Source organism: Odontomachus brunneus, unplaced genomic scaffold (genome assembly GCF_010583005.1).
Source record: "Odontomachus brunneus isolate Ranch 3 - 2012 unplaced genomic scaffold, Obru_v1 Obru_scaffold_045, whole genome shotgun sequence".
Classification (NCBI taxonomy): domain Eukaryota; kingdom Metazoa; phylum Arthropoda; class Insecta; order Hymenoptera; family Formicidae; genus Odontomachus; species Odontomachus brunneus.
The window spans coordinates 440,125-453,771 of record NW_022639495.1 but is presented as its reverse complement, the minus strand read 5'-3'; the positions used below and the strand labels follow the sequence as shown (position 1 = coordinate 453,771).

The 13,647-nt window shown below is 38.6% G+C and overlaps 1 protein-coding gene across 2 annotated transcripts; it reads left to right on the top strand.

Moving 5' to 3' along the window:
- Positions 1–155: 155 nt before the first annotated feature.
- Positions 156–13,628, top strand: LOC116844717 (sodium- and chloride-dependent GABA transporter 1-like). Of its 2 annotated transcripts, XM_032816633.1 has the most exons (11): positions 156–570; positions 3,457–3,765; positions 4,413–4,547; positions 4,671–4,799; positions 5,120–5,252; positions 6,464–6,835; positions 7,304–7,520; positions 8,123–8,275; positions 8,377–8,580; positions 9,766–9,936; positions 10,052–10,189. In XM_032816633.1, the coding sequence occupies exons 2-11, from the start codon at positions 3,462–3,464 to the stop codon at positions 10,187–10,189; spliced, it is 1,956 nt and encodes a 651-aa protein (XP_032672524.1). In that variant the 5' UTR covers positions 156–570; positions 3,457–3,461. The 2 variants fall into 2 exon arrangements, with proteins under 2 accessions (XP_032672524.1, XP_032672523.1); XM_032816632.1 differs by lacking the exon at positions 156–570 and having other exon boundaries at positions 3,462–3,765; positions 10,052–13,628.
- Positions 13,629–13,647: the final 19 nt, after the last annotated feature.

Here is a 13,647-nt window from a genome sequence, read left to right as displayed (position 1 = left end):
CGCGTGACGCACCATCCTCCTCGTTTTCCTTTTGATTATTTATCGAGTAAAAAGTCCTGCGCTTCTGACCAACCCCCAGGACTCAGCTTAGTCGTTTGGTGGGGTGGAACGGCCGGAAGGGCGCATGCGTCCGACGGGGGTAACATACCCCATCTTGAACCGGAGCATTATTCTGTAACCACATCTCCTGTGGGGTAGGTCGCAAGTATTCGTGATAAACACAACGTACGAAACAAACATCGGTCAGAGCCGAAAGTGCACCTTCGTGAACATCGTTCTCGAGAAGCGGAGCCGCGCGCGAGTCGCCCCGGAATCGATTTTCCAGTCGGCAAAACCCGTCCGGGTAGAATCCAGGGAGAGAGATTCGGTGCTGAAACGGAGAGAGAAAGAGAGAGGGAGAGAGAGAGAGAAAGAGAGTCGGGCGTCAACGATCCTTTGCGGCGTAACGAACATCCGTTCCGTCGAACGATGTAATTATCACGCGCAATAGCAGATTGTGCGAGTATCATCACGAAACACGGAAATTCAACGGTCACGATTGTTGCATCGGAATTCTGCGCGGATTCTTTGGTAAGATCTTATTTAACCAAATAGACAGTGAACGAACGTAATACGTAAATATTCACGCTCGTTTTGCTGATTGAAAATGCAGAAACTTAAAGTGAGACTTGATATTTGATAACGTGAGGAGAGAATAAAGATTGATGGGTTTCTTTCCGGCTAAGATGTGCGGATTAATTGCGGATTTGCACTCGTGGGAACGTGATTACGTATAGGTGAAGGCGTAGATTTAAGGATAGCGTCTTATCTTCACCGTACGCTAATTCGCAGCTATAAATGACAAATCGCTTCGTCGCGTTCTCGCTTAGTGAGTAGCTGTCTTAATCGATAAATGCACGCGTACATATGGTAATTGATATTATACACGATTTACGTCGTTCATTTAACAAGAATCCATTTCCCTCGCGTTATCGGGCGTGTGATGTAAAAGCATGCCGGTCATCCCGCGCAGAAACTTCGTCTAGGATGTTTATCGCGATAATGCGAACGTGATATTGCAATATAATCCTACGATACGATAAATCCATTAACCGTGACGTCTAAATAAATACCCGAGTGTGATAAATATGTACAACATTGATAATTTTTCAGCGTTATTCCGTTGTCTGTCGTAACGTTGAATAATATCGCATCCTACAAAACGACTTGAACGTAATGCAAAAAGCACTTAAATGCCAAAGATATCAAGGTTGAATAATATTACTTTTCTCTACACCCTAAGTAATGTCTAACTCCCTTAATGTCCGTCACGGAAATGAAACATCATTATCGATTATTATTAATAGTCCGTTTTAATATCTCTTCTTATCGTAAGAATTGTGAAATTAGACGTGCATCCACGTTTTCGTGACTTGTATTTCTCTCTTCGTCGCGTTTTTAAAACTATGCTTCTCTTTTTCTCCCACGTGTGTATTTAGCTTCAGCGCGATTCTTTTCGCGTTAAAATATTCGGGATATTTCGTTTCATTACACGAGCACGTTCTCTGACGCAATCGCGAGCCTATTCAACACCAGCTAGCCCGGCGTTGCGTGGTGTGCAAATTTCACGACGGGATTCGCGGGATCCACGTGTATGTACATAGACGCGATGTAAACTTGATATTGATTTTGCGTTCAGCATCCAGCGCGTGGAGTGAAGCGCGCGCACGACCGAACGGCGCAAATGCGCGCGTACTGACGCGAACGTGCACACACGCGCGCACCCACATACGTGCTTCACGTGTATACACAACTTAGCACGTGCACCCTCTTCAGCCTCGGCCCCGAATTGGCTCGGCTACAATGGAGAAAGAGGCAGGGTGGTAGAGGGTTTCGTAAAGGAGGGGAAGTTTTCAATGAGCGGACGCGCGAGCTAACGAACGTACGTTGTGGCGAGGGATAATACGCGCGAATGCTTCCGATATGCCGGATATGAAGGAACCGGTTGGTTACCACTACTGGGGTCCACTACTGACGAAAGGTGACACGCTGAACGCGCGTTGTTGCTGAGAGTGTAACGAAAAAACTTGCCGGGCCGCGCAAAGATTCGCGAAAGGTCTGAGAGCTTTGTGAGCCCGTTCCCCGGCATTTAGAAAGCCTCTTGGTTGAATAATTAGCTGCCTTTTTTATTGTAATCTCAACTATGGTATAAGAACGGTATGAAAAAAATGAAGAGAAAAGTTTTAATTAAATTTAGCGATATTTGCGCAAGACAAATGTGAAAGGTCGAAAGGCAACGCAAGTAAAAAAGAAAAACACATTTTCCTGTTAATGTTCTAGGTGGTCCCTTGAACGAAATTTTTTGAAAACTGGAAGATTAAAAAAAGAGTTTGATGTTGAATATTAAGGATTTGTAGAAGAAGTGATATAATGACGGTGTTCAATTGATCTTTTACGAGAAGAAATTCGTCTCATAAAAAGAAATATTCGTCTTTTGCTTGAAAAGAGGATTATTATTAAACTTGATAAGCTAAGAGTTATTATCGTGATTTACTGCTAATTATGATTCAACTGTTTCACCTATCTTAGAAATATCAATACTATGTATTACGTAATTTTGCGTTAAATTGATTAAAAGTTAACGAAATGTGCGGTCGATACCTTTTCCATATTGGAAATCAGTGAGGTGGATGAAACGAAACCGATTATTGGAAAAGCAATCCCCGAACGACACTCGTAATTGCCCGGCTCGCAATTGCGTGCCAGACCTTATCAGAACGTGGGCGGGCAGATTTATCAAGCGGACACATCGTGTTTTTCTATGAATGCAATAAAGGTCACAACAAAACACTACCATTTAAAACACGTACTCATACCAACGGTTTTCCAGGAATTCGTCAATGCCACAAAATTAACTTGGTTGATTCACGTTGGAGGACATTTAGCGGAAATGTAGCAAATAAACGGATTAAAAGAAACTAGTGGTCATTTTGTAGAATTCTGCGTATGTAAGAAATCTTTATTTAGGATTAGTCTTTATTTTTTTGGAAAGAGGTTTAACGAAATAAAGAGACATTCGAAATAATAATCCAAATATTTGGAGAAATCTAATTTTATATGAAATCTAGAAGAAATAAAAAGAATTCTGGAAATTTAATATTATATAATTCCTATATATAACTTTCTTTCGAGCAGTTTATTTTTAGAGAAGCTATATGTAGAAGAAGGCAGTAGGAGATATATTTATATTTCATATAGATATATTAACTATTTTTCGCACCCACGTTAAAACATCGCGTAAGTCCTTTCTAGCAACAGAACTGTTCTAAAGCGCCGTAAGACAATTTTATAATGATTGATCACATGAAATCGATTGCCGCGCGAAGGTCGCGTGAAACTACGTTTCACCCTACCAATTACGTCCAAGGACCTTCGCGCTCCCCTTTATACTCAGTGTCCTCTTTCGACACGTTTCAGACCCCATGGCGGAAAAAATGTACTACTGGGGTGAGGAGAAGGATCAGGTCGATCCCGACCAGACCTTCATAGAGTTCAAGGCCAAATCGGTGGGGGCGGAAAAGAGACGTGAGGCTTCCCGTTCTGTGCCGAAGATGACGGTGTCCTCGCCACAGGGAAAAATGACTGAGATCACCGGAAACCGAGAGGAGGATGCTGAGCGCGGTGGTTGGGGCAATAAACTCGACTTTCTGTTCTCTTGCATAAGTGTTTCCGTAGGCTTGGGAAATGTTTGGCGGTTCCCTTACCTCTGTTACAAAAACGGCGGCGGTAAGTCGACATTTTAAAATTCACCAACAAGCAAATTAAACAATTATTCAAAGCTCATTACGATCTTTTCAATGAATTAATTATAATTATATACTATTAAGAAATATATACTCCATTCAATTTTTTATCAAAGTGGAACAATTATTCTCTTGAAAAAATCAAAGTCAAAATCAAAGATATTTTTATAGACGGAAGAACTGCTGTCTCCAATTTAAAGCCTAATTTCTAAGAGATTGTTTTTATTTTAGCGTAGGATCTTTAAATCTGTTATTTCGTTTAGTTTTGCTAGAATTCGTTACTTTAAGTCGAAGACACAGGGAGCGTCGGATTGCAGTAGCGCCCGATATCCATAATTGTCCTTCCAGATTAGTCACGCAAATCTTAATATGATGAAAGTAACGTACATTAAGATTTAGTGTCTGTGGTATTCCCGAGTTGAATTATTACTTCGCGGTTAATTAATTAATCCTTTTATGTTCGTGTAAGAAAAATATGCCTAAGGTAGAAGAAAAGAATAATATAATTATTTGTATATTCGAATGGCGGATAAGAAATTATTAAAATCTTTACAATTCAGTTATACAAAAGCAAATATTGTTATTCAATAAAAGATTGGTATCTTTATACATTTTGAAATTTTGCAACAGGTGCTTTCCTGATCACTTATGGCATCGCTATGCTATTCTGCGGAATCCCTATATTTTTTCAAGAAGTCGCTATCGGACAATATCTCGGAGCTGGTGGAATGTCGTTAGTGGGACAACTGTGTCCTCTCTTGCAAGGTATATATTCTTGTTCTCTGATATTATATATTCTTTAAACGGAAATATATATCAAGTGATCAAATAATCATGATATGACTGTCATAACACATATCTTAATGTATCTTCAACATCGTATTTCAGGTGTGGGATATGCCACGATGACCATTGTATTCTTCCTCGACGTGTACTATTGCATAATTATTTCTTGGACACTTTTCTACCTCATAAGCACGTTTGTGAATTTACCCGGAGTACCTTGGAGTGGATGTCGTAAGCAGGATATTTTTTAATTATTAAGAAATTAAATTACTAAATATTTCGAAATTTTTAAAATATATTCAATAAAAGATGTAAAAGTTATCCAGAAGTATTTTTAATTACATTTTCAAAACCATATGAACCATCATAATACGAAGCGACGACTAGATGCCAAATTTTTATTAACTTATTAACTTATTATTATTTATTTATTATTATACTTATTATTATACTTATTTTTATTTATTTATTAACTTATTATTACCACTTTTACGTTATTACAGCATTTAACATCGGTAAAATGTATGTTTATCACGGAACATATTTTTCAGATAATTGGTGGAACACAGAAGATTGTTTCGACGCGACTCAAGGGAGCAAAAGTATACAAGGAAGAACGAACTGCACGATTTTTATCGGAAATAATACCTGCCATCATACCACGCCAGTGGAAGAGTATTGGGAGTAAGTAAAGCGCTTTCAAAAAATAATCACGATACATCACTCATTATACAGAACGTAAATGCTGATCAAACACTTCACGTTTTATTTTCCTTTACTTCCTTTCACTTCTTTTCTTTTCACCTTCTTTGAGATTGCAAAACTTTTCAAACTTCGTAGTTAATAAAACAGTGTCCCTTAATCATATGTGTCCCTTGTGAATTTTGTAACGCTCGTGATGTAAATTGTAAGGTACCAAGGGATTCGACGTAAGAATCTGGAAACACGACATTGATTTTCTTAAATCAGGTCAGAGCAACTTCGCTCGCGTATAAATGCACTTACGTAATGCACAATATCGACGACAGTAACACTCGTCCCGAGGGAGCACGTGTTCACGTGCGTGTATAGCGAATTTGCGATTTTTATCAGTCTAACATGAGGATGTTGGATTGAATGCGCTTCATGTAAGAGCTACTTTTAAACTAATTACCTCGTGCCGATAGTAGTACACGACAAGGGCAATCATTACGACGCGAAAACGCAATCGGTCGTTCTCATTTAATCCGATAATTGCGCGCACCACACATCTTATTATAGATATAGCTCGCAAAATAACGATAGAGATTTTTCACACGTTGTGATCATCGTCCTTCACGTCTAATATTAAACCATTGTGATCCTGTATCGAGTCTACGTCGGCATGACATTATGTTTCAGATGATTCGTTCCTGTTAAGCAATTTTTGACATATTAATACGACACTCAATATAAATTCACTATTATGAATGTGTGTCGTTGCATTAGTTAGATGCTCAAAACATCAAATCAAACGCACAAACCACTCTCTGAAATCTGTATTAATAATTATTACTTGAAACTCGTCTCTAGTGAAATACTTAGATCTCGATTCAGAGTTAGAGGTTACAGATACATAAATATCACATATACTATGGCCGGTATTCATAGTCAGATCTTATTTCAAGACCGTCTTAAGATGCGAATACGGCTCTGTAAGTGGTTCATGACATCTTAAAATAATACTTAAGATGATCTTAAATATAAGATCGGACTGTGAATACGGGCCTATGATTCAATTGCAAAACTTTTGGATCCAACTCTGAATAGAAATTTGAGTATCTCACATGAAATTGGTTTCAGAGGTGACGAGTGTTTATTCGCCTAATCTCTTGTGGTGAAATTCCACTTAAAACAAGTGATTTCTGTATTTTCAGGCAACGAGTTCTCGGAATTACATCCGGCATTGAGAGTATCGGCAATATTCAATTGGAGCTACTCGGTTGCCTGATTGTCGGCTGGCTGCTCGTTTACTTTATCATCCGGCGCGGTCTTCATCAGAGCGGTAAGATCATCTGGTTTTCAGCCTTGTTCCCGTACGTGGTGCTTTTCATTCTTTTGGGAAGAGCGGTGACGTTGGAGGGTTCCTACGAGGGTTTGCTTTACTACGTGACGCCGCGATGGGAGGAATTGCTCACGCCCGGGCCATGGATAGACGGCGCTACCCAGATCTTTTTCGCCTACAGTATCGGCACCGGCGCCTTGCCCGCCTTGGGCTCTTACAACAAGTTTCATCACAATTGTTACAGGTAAGGAATCGCGCATCCGGTCATACGATCGCAGCTGTCCTCGACGGGTCGTTCTCATGCCACGTTAGACCGTGCCACGGCGACGTTAAATCTTCGTAACGGGTCACTTAGCCGATCGGAAACCGATTTTTCATCGACGAAAATATCGATGTGCTAAAATAGTTTTCATGTAATTAGTGACAGAGAGCGAGAAGCGTTCCGTGAACACCAATAAAACACACGAAAGCATACGCTTTGGTAGTGGAATTGAGTTAATTTATTCTTTTAATGTTTTATGGCTGTTCTCCAAACTCCAAACGGTCCGAGAAAGCCCATCTAATAATTTCCTTAACTCTAATTATCTCGGACTTCTTTGACATATATCGATTGTTTGTGGCTTTAATAGCGCGGTCTATTCTTTAATCACGACGCACTCCATACGGTGTCGTCGCTGCTGGAGTCTTTCAAAAAGGGAGTTTTGTCTTACAGAGACGCAATAATCACTTGCGTAGTCAACACCCTGACGTGTCTTCTGGCCGGTTGCGTAACCTTTTCGATACTGGGTCACATCGCCCAGGAACAACAAACGCAGGTGTCCGAGGTCGTCAAGAGCGGACCTGGTCTCGTGTTCCTTACGTATCCCGAGGTCGTTCTCAAGCTACCCGGTGCTTCCTTGTGGGCCATTATATTCTTCATTATGCTGCTCGTAAGAAATTGTTATTCCGACGGCGGTATCGGACACCGCCGTCAATGTTTGTTAACGCGCCTTGCGCTATAAGAAAGGGGCTGAGTGATACCCGTTGCCACCCTAGGCAAGAATCTTCTCTCGACGCGTCACGGTTTAATCGATATTGTACTATTTTATTCCTTTGCCAAGAAAAATTGGCGTTGACCCGACTGTACGAAACGAGATAACCATTAAAGTGAGAAAATTTGGAAGATAAGCCCAAAGTAGTTTTCTTATTGTTGAGTCAATGACTTGCCAATTGAACGAAATTGGTCAGGGTAACTGAACAAATCCGCGTCAATGTAATTCAGTAACGTCACTTTTATATTTTAAGTCCTATGAACATTTCGCAAGTTTCATGTTTCTCAGTCTGCTTGATTTCTCTGCGTATGCGTTTTAAAACTTTTCTCTTTTAGCCTGTGGCTCATATTACTGATCTCTCATGAAGTATTAATCTACTTTATATCTAAGATCTGTTAATAATTTTATTCAGATCGATTAGAATATAACAGCGATCGAAATTTCAGTGTAAAATTGAGTATGTACGAAGATTCTATACAAATTGCTTTACTTTCATGCAGATACTCGGTATCGACAGTGAATTTTGCATCGTGGAGTCTTTCATAACGGGTATGGTCGACTACTGGCCGGACAAACTTCGCCCTCACAGAGTCAAGTTCACGATAGCTATTTGCCTGATAATGTTCGCCCTGGGAATCCCAATGGTCACGAACGTTAGTATCGTATATAATGAGAATTTAACGAAATCGTTAAAAGTTCTAAACGTGTAGAAAAATTTATTGGGAAAAGGGACAATTAAGATTTCGCTTTTTAGGGTGGAATCTACATTTTCCAACTGATGGACTTCTACTCCGCGAGTGGAATGTCCATTTTGTGGGTGTGCTTCTTTCAAACGATTGCGATCTCATGGATCTTTGGAGCACAGAAATTCTGCGATTGCGTGCATCAGATGATGGGAATTCGATTGAACAAATTCTGGTACATATGCTGGGTCCTACTCGCGCCGATTATCATGGCTGTAAGTATCGCGTAAACTACGTTTGCGCTAATTATCATATATATTCTAATATACTAACAAGTAAATCTATCCAAAAGGTACACTCCGATTTTTTTCTAATTTGACACAAATGTAAAAGTACAACAAATATTTAGGTCATATTTCTTCATTTTGGTTTACTTTGAGTTTCACGGGCAGTTTATAGCTTTTTAATGTTCTCACTCCTATCATCAACAAGTACAACAAAAATGCATAAAATATAAAATTGAATACGAGATATAGTTAAATAATTTTAACAAAATCGGCATAGCTAAAACACGAATTATTCTAAATTTCTTTAGCCGAGAATCTAACCGAAATATTTTAAATCTGTGCTAAATTAGTCAAAAATAGAATCTCGGCCAAACCGAGAGAAATCCGGCAATTTTAATTAAAATTTTAACAAAATCGGCATAACTGAGACACGAATCATTTAAATTTAAATTTATTTAAATTTCTTTAGCCGAGATTCCAACCGAAACATTTCAAATCTGTGTTAAATTAATAAAAAATAGTTCGAATTTCAGCTGAGAGAAAGAGAGAAATCCGGCAATTTTAATTAAAATTATGATAAAATCGATATAGCACTGAGACACAAATCATTCTAAATTTCTTTAGCCGAGATTCCAACCGAAATATTTCAAATCTGTGCTAAATTAATAAAAAATGGTCCGAACCTCAGCCAAACTGAGAAATTATTAGTATAAATAATTTATTTTCAACTTTTTACATGTTTTGTTTTAAATATTTTATTATTTATACAAATAATTTTACACATTTGACTTCATATTCATAATCAGTAAACCAAAAACGTCTATATCTTGTATTTAATTTTAGTGCTTATGCATTTTTGTTGTATTTGTTGATGATAGGAGTGAGAACATTAAAAAGCTATAAACTGCACGCGAAAGTCAAGTGGACCAAAATTAAAAAATATAACCTAAATATTTTTTGTATTTCTACATTTGTGCCAAATGAGAAAGAAATCGGACTGTAACTTTTGGATAGGTTTACTTATAAGATCAATATTTATCGTAAATATTTTAACAAGTTCACAGAAAATCATTGACCAACCGTTTTCAAGCAAATTAGAGAACAAGCAATATTACATGATACAAATAATTTTTCCCAAACTTGATTATGGTTATTTTATCTCTTTCACTCCAGTTTATCTTCGTATTCCAATGTGTGCAATATAAACCGCTCAAGTATGGCAGTGATTACGAGTATCCGACGTGGGCAGAAATAGTCGGTGTGTGCTTGAGTCTCTCATCTATGATCTGGATACCGGTGTATGCGATATATTACGTAATAGTCACACCAGGATCGATTAAGGAGGTAAATCTTCATTTGCGAAAAGTCACTACTACTTGCCGTCGTATATAACGCGACTATAATTCTAGAATTTCTTTCGCGGATGTAAGTCACCGTTATTGTGTTATCTTCTTTTCAGAACATCTTAAAGGGTTTACAGCCTAACATAAAATCGCACGCAAAACTACCGAAAGGCGAGAAGTCGGCCGTGATACCAATGTCAGAAAGCAGTGCAGGTTTAATCACGAAAAATAACAGTTTCTTAAGTCAAACATGATTGGCGCTAGCGATCACTTTTAACTCATGTTAGGTTACATTTATCTTAAAAATAATATTTATAGTAAGATAAATATATATATAAATATATATAAAAGTGAGTCCAGCGCACGTGACTGGTTCAATAGTAATTTGTGTCAAAGCGGACGCGTGTCAAATGTCGAATTCAGTTTCCATCGTCTCGTATGTTCAGTTCCGCAGCGATCATCACACTATTATTTATTTAACGATAAGTCGTATAGTATAACGTTTATTTAATGACATGTTCCCGGTAAGAATACCAGATATGCTCCCTAATTCTTTAACGGCTGGCATTGGTCGTGATATTCCGATATTGGGACAATTTCGAAAGTTCTGTCTTGTTAAAGAAACTCTTTTAAAGTTTTCTCTCTTTTAGACGCATTGTTAATTTTACCACAACCACGTAACGATTCGCAACGTCGGAGTTATTATATTATCTCGCAGATGGCGTTTGAGATTTCATCATCCGAATTTTAATTAGCACACAACAATCCGCGCCAGCTGTTAGGGATTTAGGGCAGAGAATTTTGGCTGAGAAAATTACTTGGGGAATCGCGATTCGATGATTCGTATGCGTTGACCAAGTCGATAAGATACTCAGTAAAAAGCGTAATAAGTATAGGAAGCGGAACGACGGAGCGAAGAGAGGGAGAGAGTGGTGGACGCGGAGAGAATGTACTTTAGAAATAATAATAGTGTATCGCGCTAGTATTCAGATAACTATTTATGCGGACAATTTGAAAGAAGTATATTTTTATATCGCGATCATGTCGCGATAATTGATATGAATTTTTAACGGAGAGATTGTTTGGTTGATGATTCGACTGGTTTAATTCACGTTGACGAAGACCTCAAGTTCTCGCGTTCAGAGGGATCGCGCGCGAGCTTTTGGGGAAAACGAATAGAAATTTACATTCTCTCTCCTGGGGCTTGCATCTACTCCAAGTAGTGGTGCAACTCGCGAGCTGTTCGAAAGCTTTCCCCGGCGGAGCGCATCGAGGGATTCGCAGCAGCTCTACGAAGTAACATAGAAACATAGCGCGTAGAATAAGTACGGATATACTGGCAGTTACTAAAATATACTCAATACATACCGAAGTACAAGTAAAACGAGGTAAAAGTCTAATTTTTGCTACTCGCGTTCGAATGTCGAAGTGACTCGATGCGTTCGTCGGGACGAGACGAATCTCCGATTTCAACCAGTCGCAATGATCAACTGGACCACGTAGCAGGAAATACGAGATATTTCTATTGACAAAGCAGTTTTGCAGTTCGCGCACTGCATTCGACTCTTCGACAGCACAAATTTTTCAGGATCCTTCTTTTCTTTCCTATGCGTCCCACATTTATAAAACGCGAATTATATCAGCGCGAGACGCGAGTATGATGGCGTGTTTATGATGTGATGTGAACGCACGGTTAACAAAGCGATGTATAATTTTCACCGTTATTGACTCGGCCGAAATTTCAGTTTACATTCGAGACACTCGATTTCATAATGCCACTAATTTAGCATCGTTCCAGTTTTACGGACATTTCTTTAAGCGCGCAGAAAGTGCGGAAGAGCGATTGAAGTTTGCAATTAACGTCACTAGCGACAAGCATTCAGTGTCTAAAGACACGTCTAACAGTATTTGATAAAACTGATGTTACATTTAGAGAGTATGTTAGAATTATTCGAAAGATACTTTAATTCTGTAAGCGATGTTATCCTGTTTAATCTCCTAAAGCAGAGTTTTAATCTATTCGACTGATTCGAACGTCAAGGTATCCTTTGCAAAAATTCAACTCTATATAAACCTTATTTTCCACATTATATTACTTCAAGTATATATATTATTACTTTTGTTGCTCATTAATGCTCGTAAAAACTCCAAACTTTCGATTTCTTTTCTGACGTAAAGGTATTTCTCATTCGGAAGATTTTTTCATTTCTCTCGCAACCTAGAAGCAATAACGATAAACAGTAAATGAGGTGAGCGCTTTTAGAAAGAAAAAGAAAACAAGAAAACCGGCCTAATTCATTGCAGTATTTCTTCCTTGTTTAGCCCGTAGGGTACTCTTAATCGCGTACGCTATTCGTCGAAGTGTTGCAATTGTTGACGTTGTACAATACTAAGAAGTGGCTGATAGCTTAACGCGACGTTCGTTTCTATTTTAGTACCACCATTGTTGTGACGTAAAGTACTTCCAATAGTAAAGTTAAGAAGCGAGCGATATTATAAGCCAGTTGGATCTGCGTTGAACAACATGAATTCATAAGACAAAAACGGCACGGTTTGCGATTAACTTTTTCGCGATCGATATGTTGGCAGCGTTTTACGATACGTATCTGAAAACGACTCGAAACCCAACGGTGACTGTCTTGCGAGTTATCGAAACGTTGGACGTTGTCGCCGGACGTTGTTCGCACGTGCCGGCCGCGAATCGATCGTATTTCATTATCAATCGACGAATTATTCAGTGACACGCGGAACATACATAAAAGAGGACGACTCTTTCACATCCGTCTCACGAGAGCAAAAGACAACACTGCGACCGTACATATGTATAACGTTGTAAACTTGTTCAACGCACGATAAGCGTAATAATCACGTGTTTCCACGTGACTCTGTATCTTATAGATGTATTCAATGTGATGTACAAGCACAAACGTGTGGTGTGCTAGCATAAATTTTACGCGATTATATTTGTTTCACGGGTGACACCCGCGTGTATGATCGCAGGCGTGAGTAACTCGATTAATAATAAATGGCTCTACAAATTGGTGTTCGCAAATAGAGGAATTCGTACAAAGAATTAAGTATTATACGAATTATATTTCTATATGTATGTACAAGGTGTGATAAAAAAAAGACCGGAATTCTGTCGTCGAGCGCGTAAAACTTCACGGATGTAGTTTAAGATTTTACAAATAGATAGCGCATCCTTCTCCAGTACGCTGTAGAAATTTTGTTATGATCGGTCCAGTAGTTCTGAAGTTATTGTACTGGAAACAAATGTGTGTTTGTACCGTTCTGCGATTCTCACGCGTGATCAAAAGGAGAACCGTTTAGCGATCTGTGAAGAACTGCTCCAGCGTGTGAATACGGATGAAAATTGCTTAAAAAATATTATTATTGGGGACGAAACATGGAGCAGTTCTTCACAGATCGCTAAACGGTTCTCCTTTTGATCGCGCATGAGAATCGCAGAACGGTACAAACACACACTCGTTTCCAGTACAATAACTTCAGAACTACTGGAGTGATCATAACGAAGTTTCTACAACGTACTGGAGAAGAATGCGCTATCTATCTGTAAAATCTTAAACTACATCCGTGAAGTTTTACGCGCTCGACGAAAGAATTCCGGTTTTTTTTTTATCACACCTTGTATATATATGTACATATATATACATATATATATATATATATATATATATATATATATATATAT

Excerpts from the sequence above, each read along its gene's own strand:
- LOC116844717 (XM_032816632.1), top strand. The coding sequence starts at position 3,462 with ATGGCGGAAAAAATGTACTACTGGGGTGAGGAGAAGGATCAGGTCGAT. Across the intron at positions 5,253-6,463 it reads CCAGTGGAAGAGTATTGGGA|GCAACGAGTTCTCGGAATTA; the intron begins GTAAGTAAAGCG and ends CTGTATTTTCAG. Across the intron at positions 7,521-8,122 it reads TATTCTTCATTATGCTGCTC|ATACTCGGTATCGACAGTGA; the intron begins GTAAGAAATTGT and ends ACTTTCATGCAG.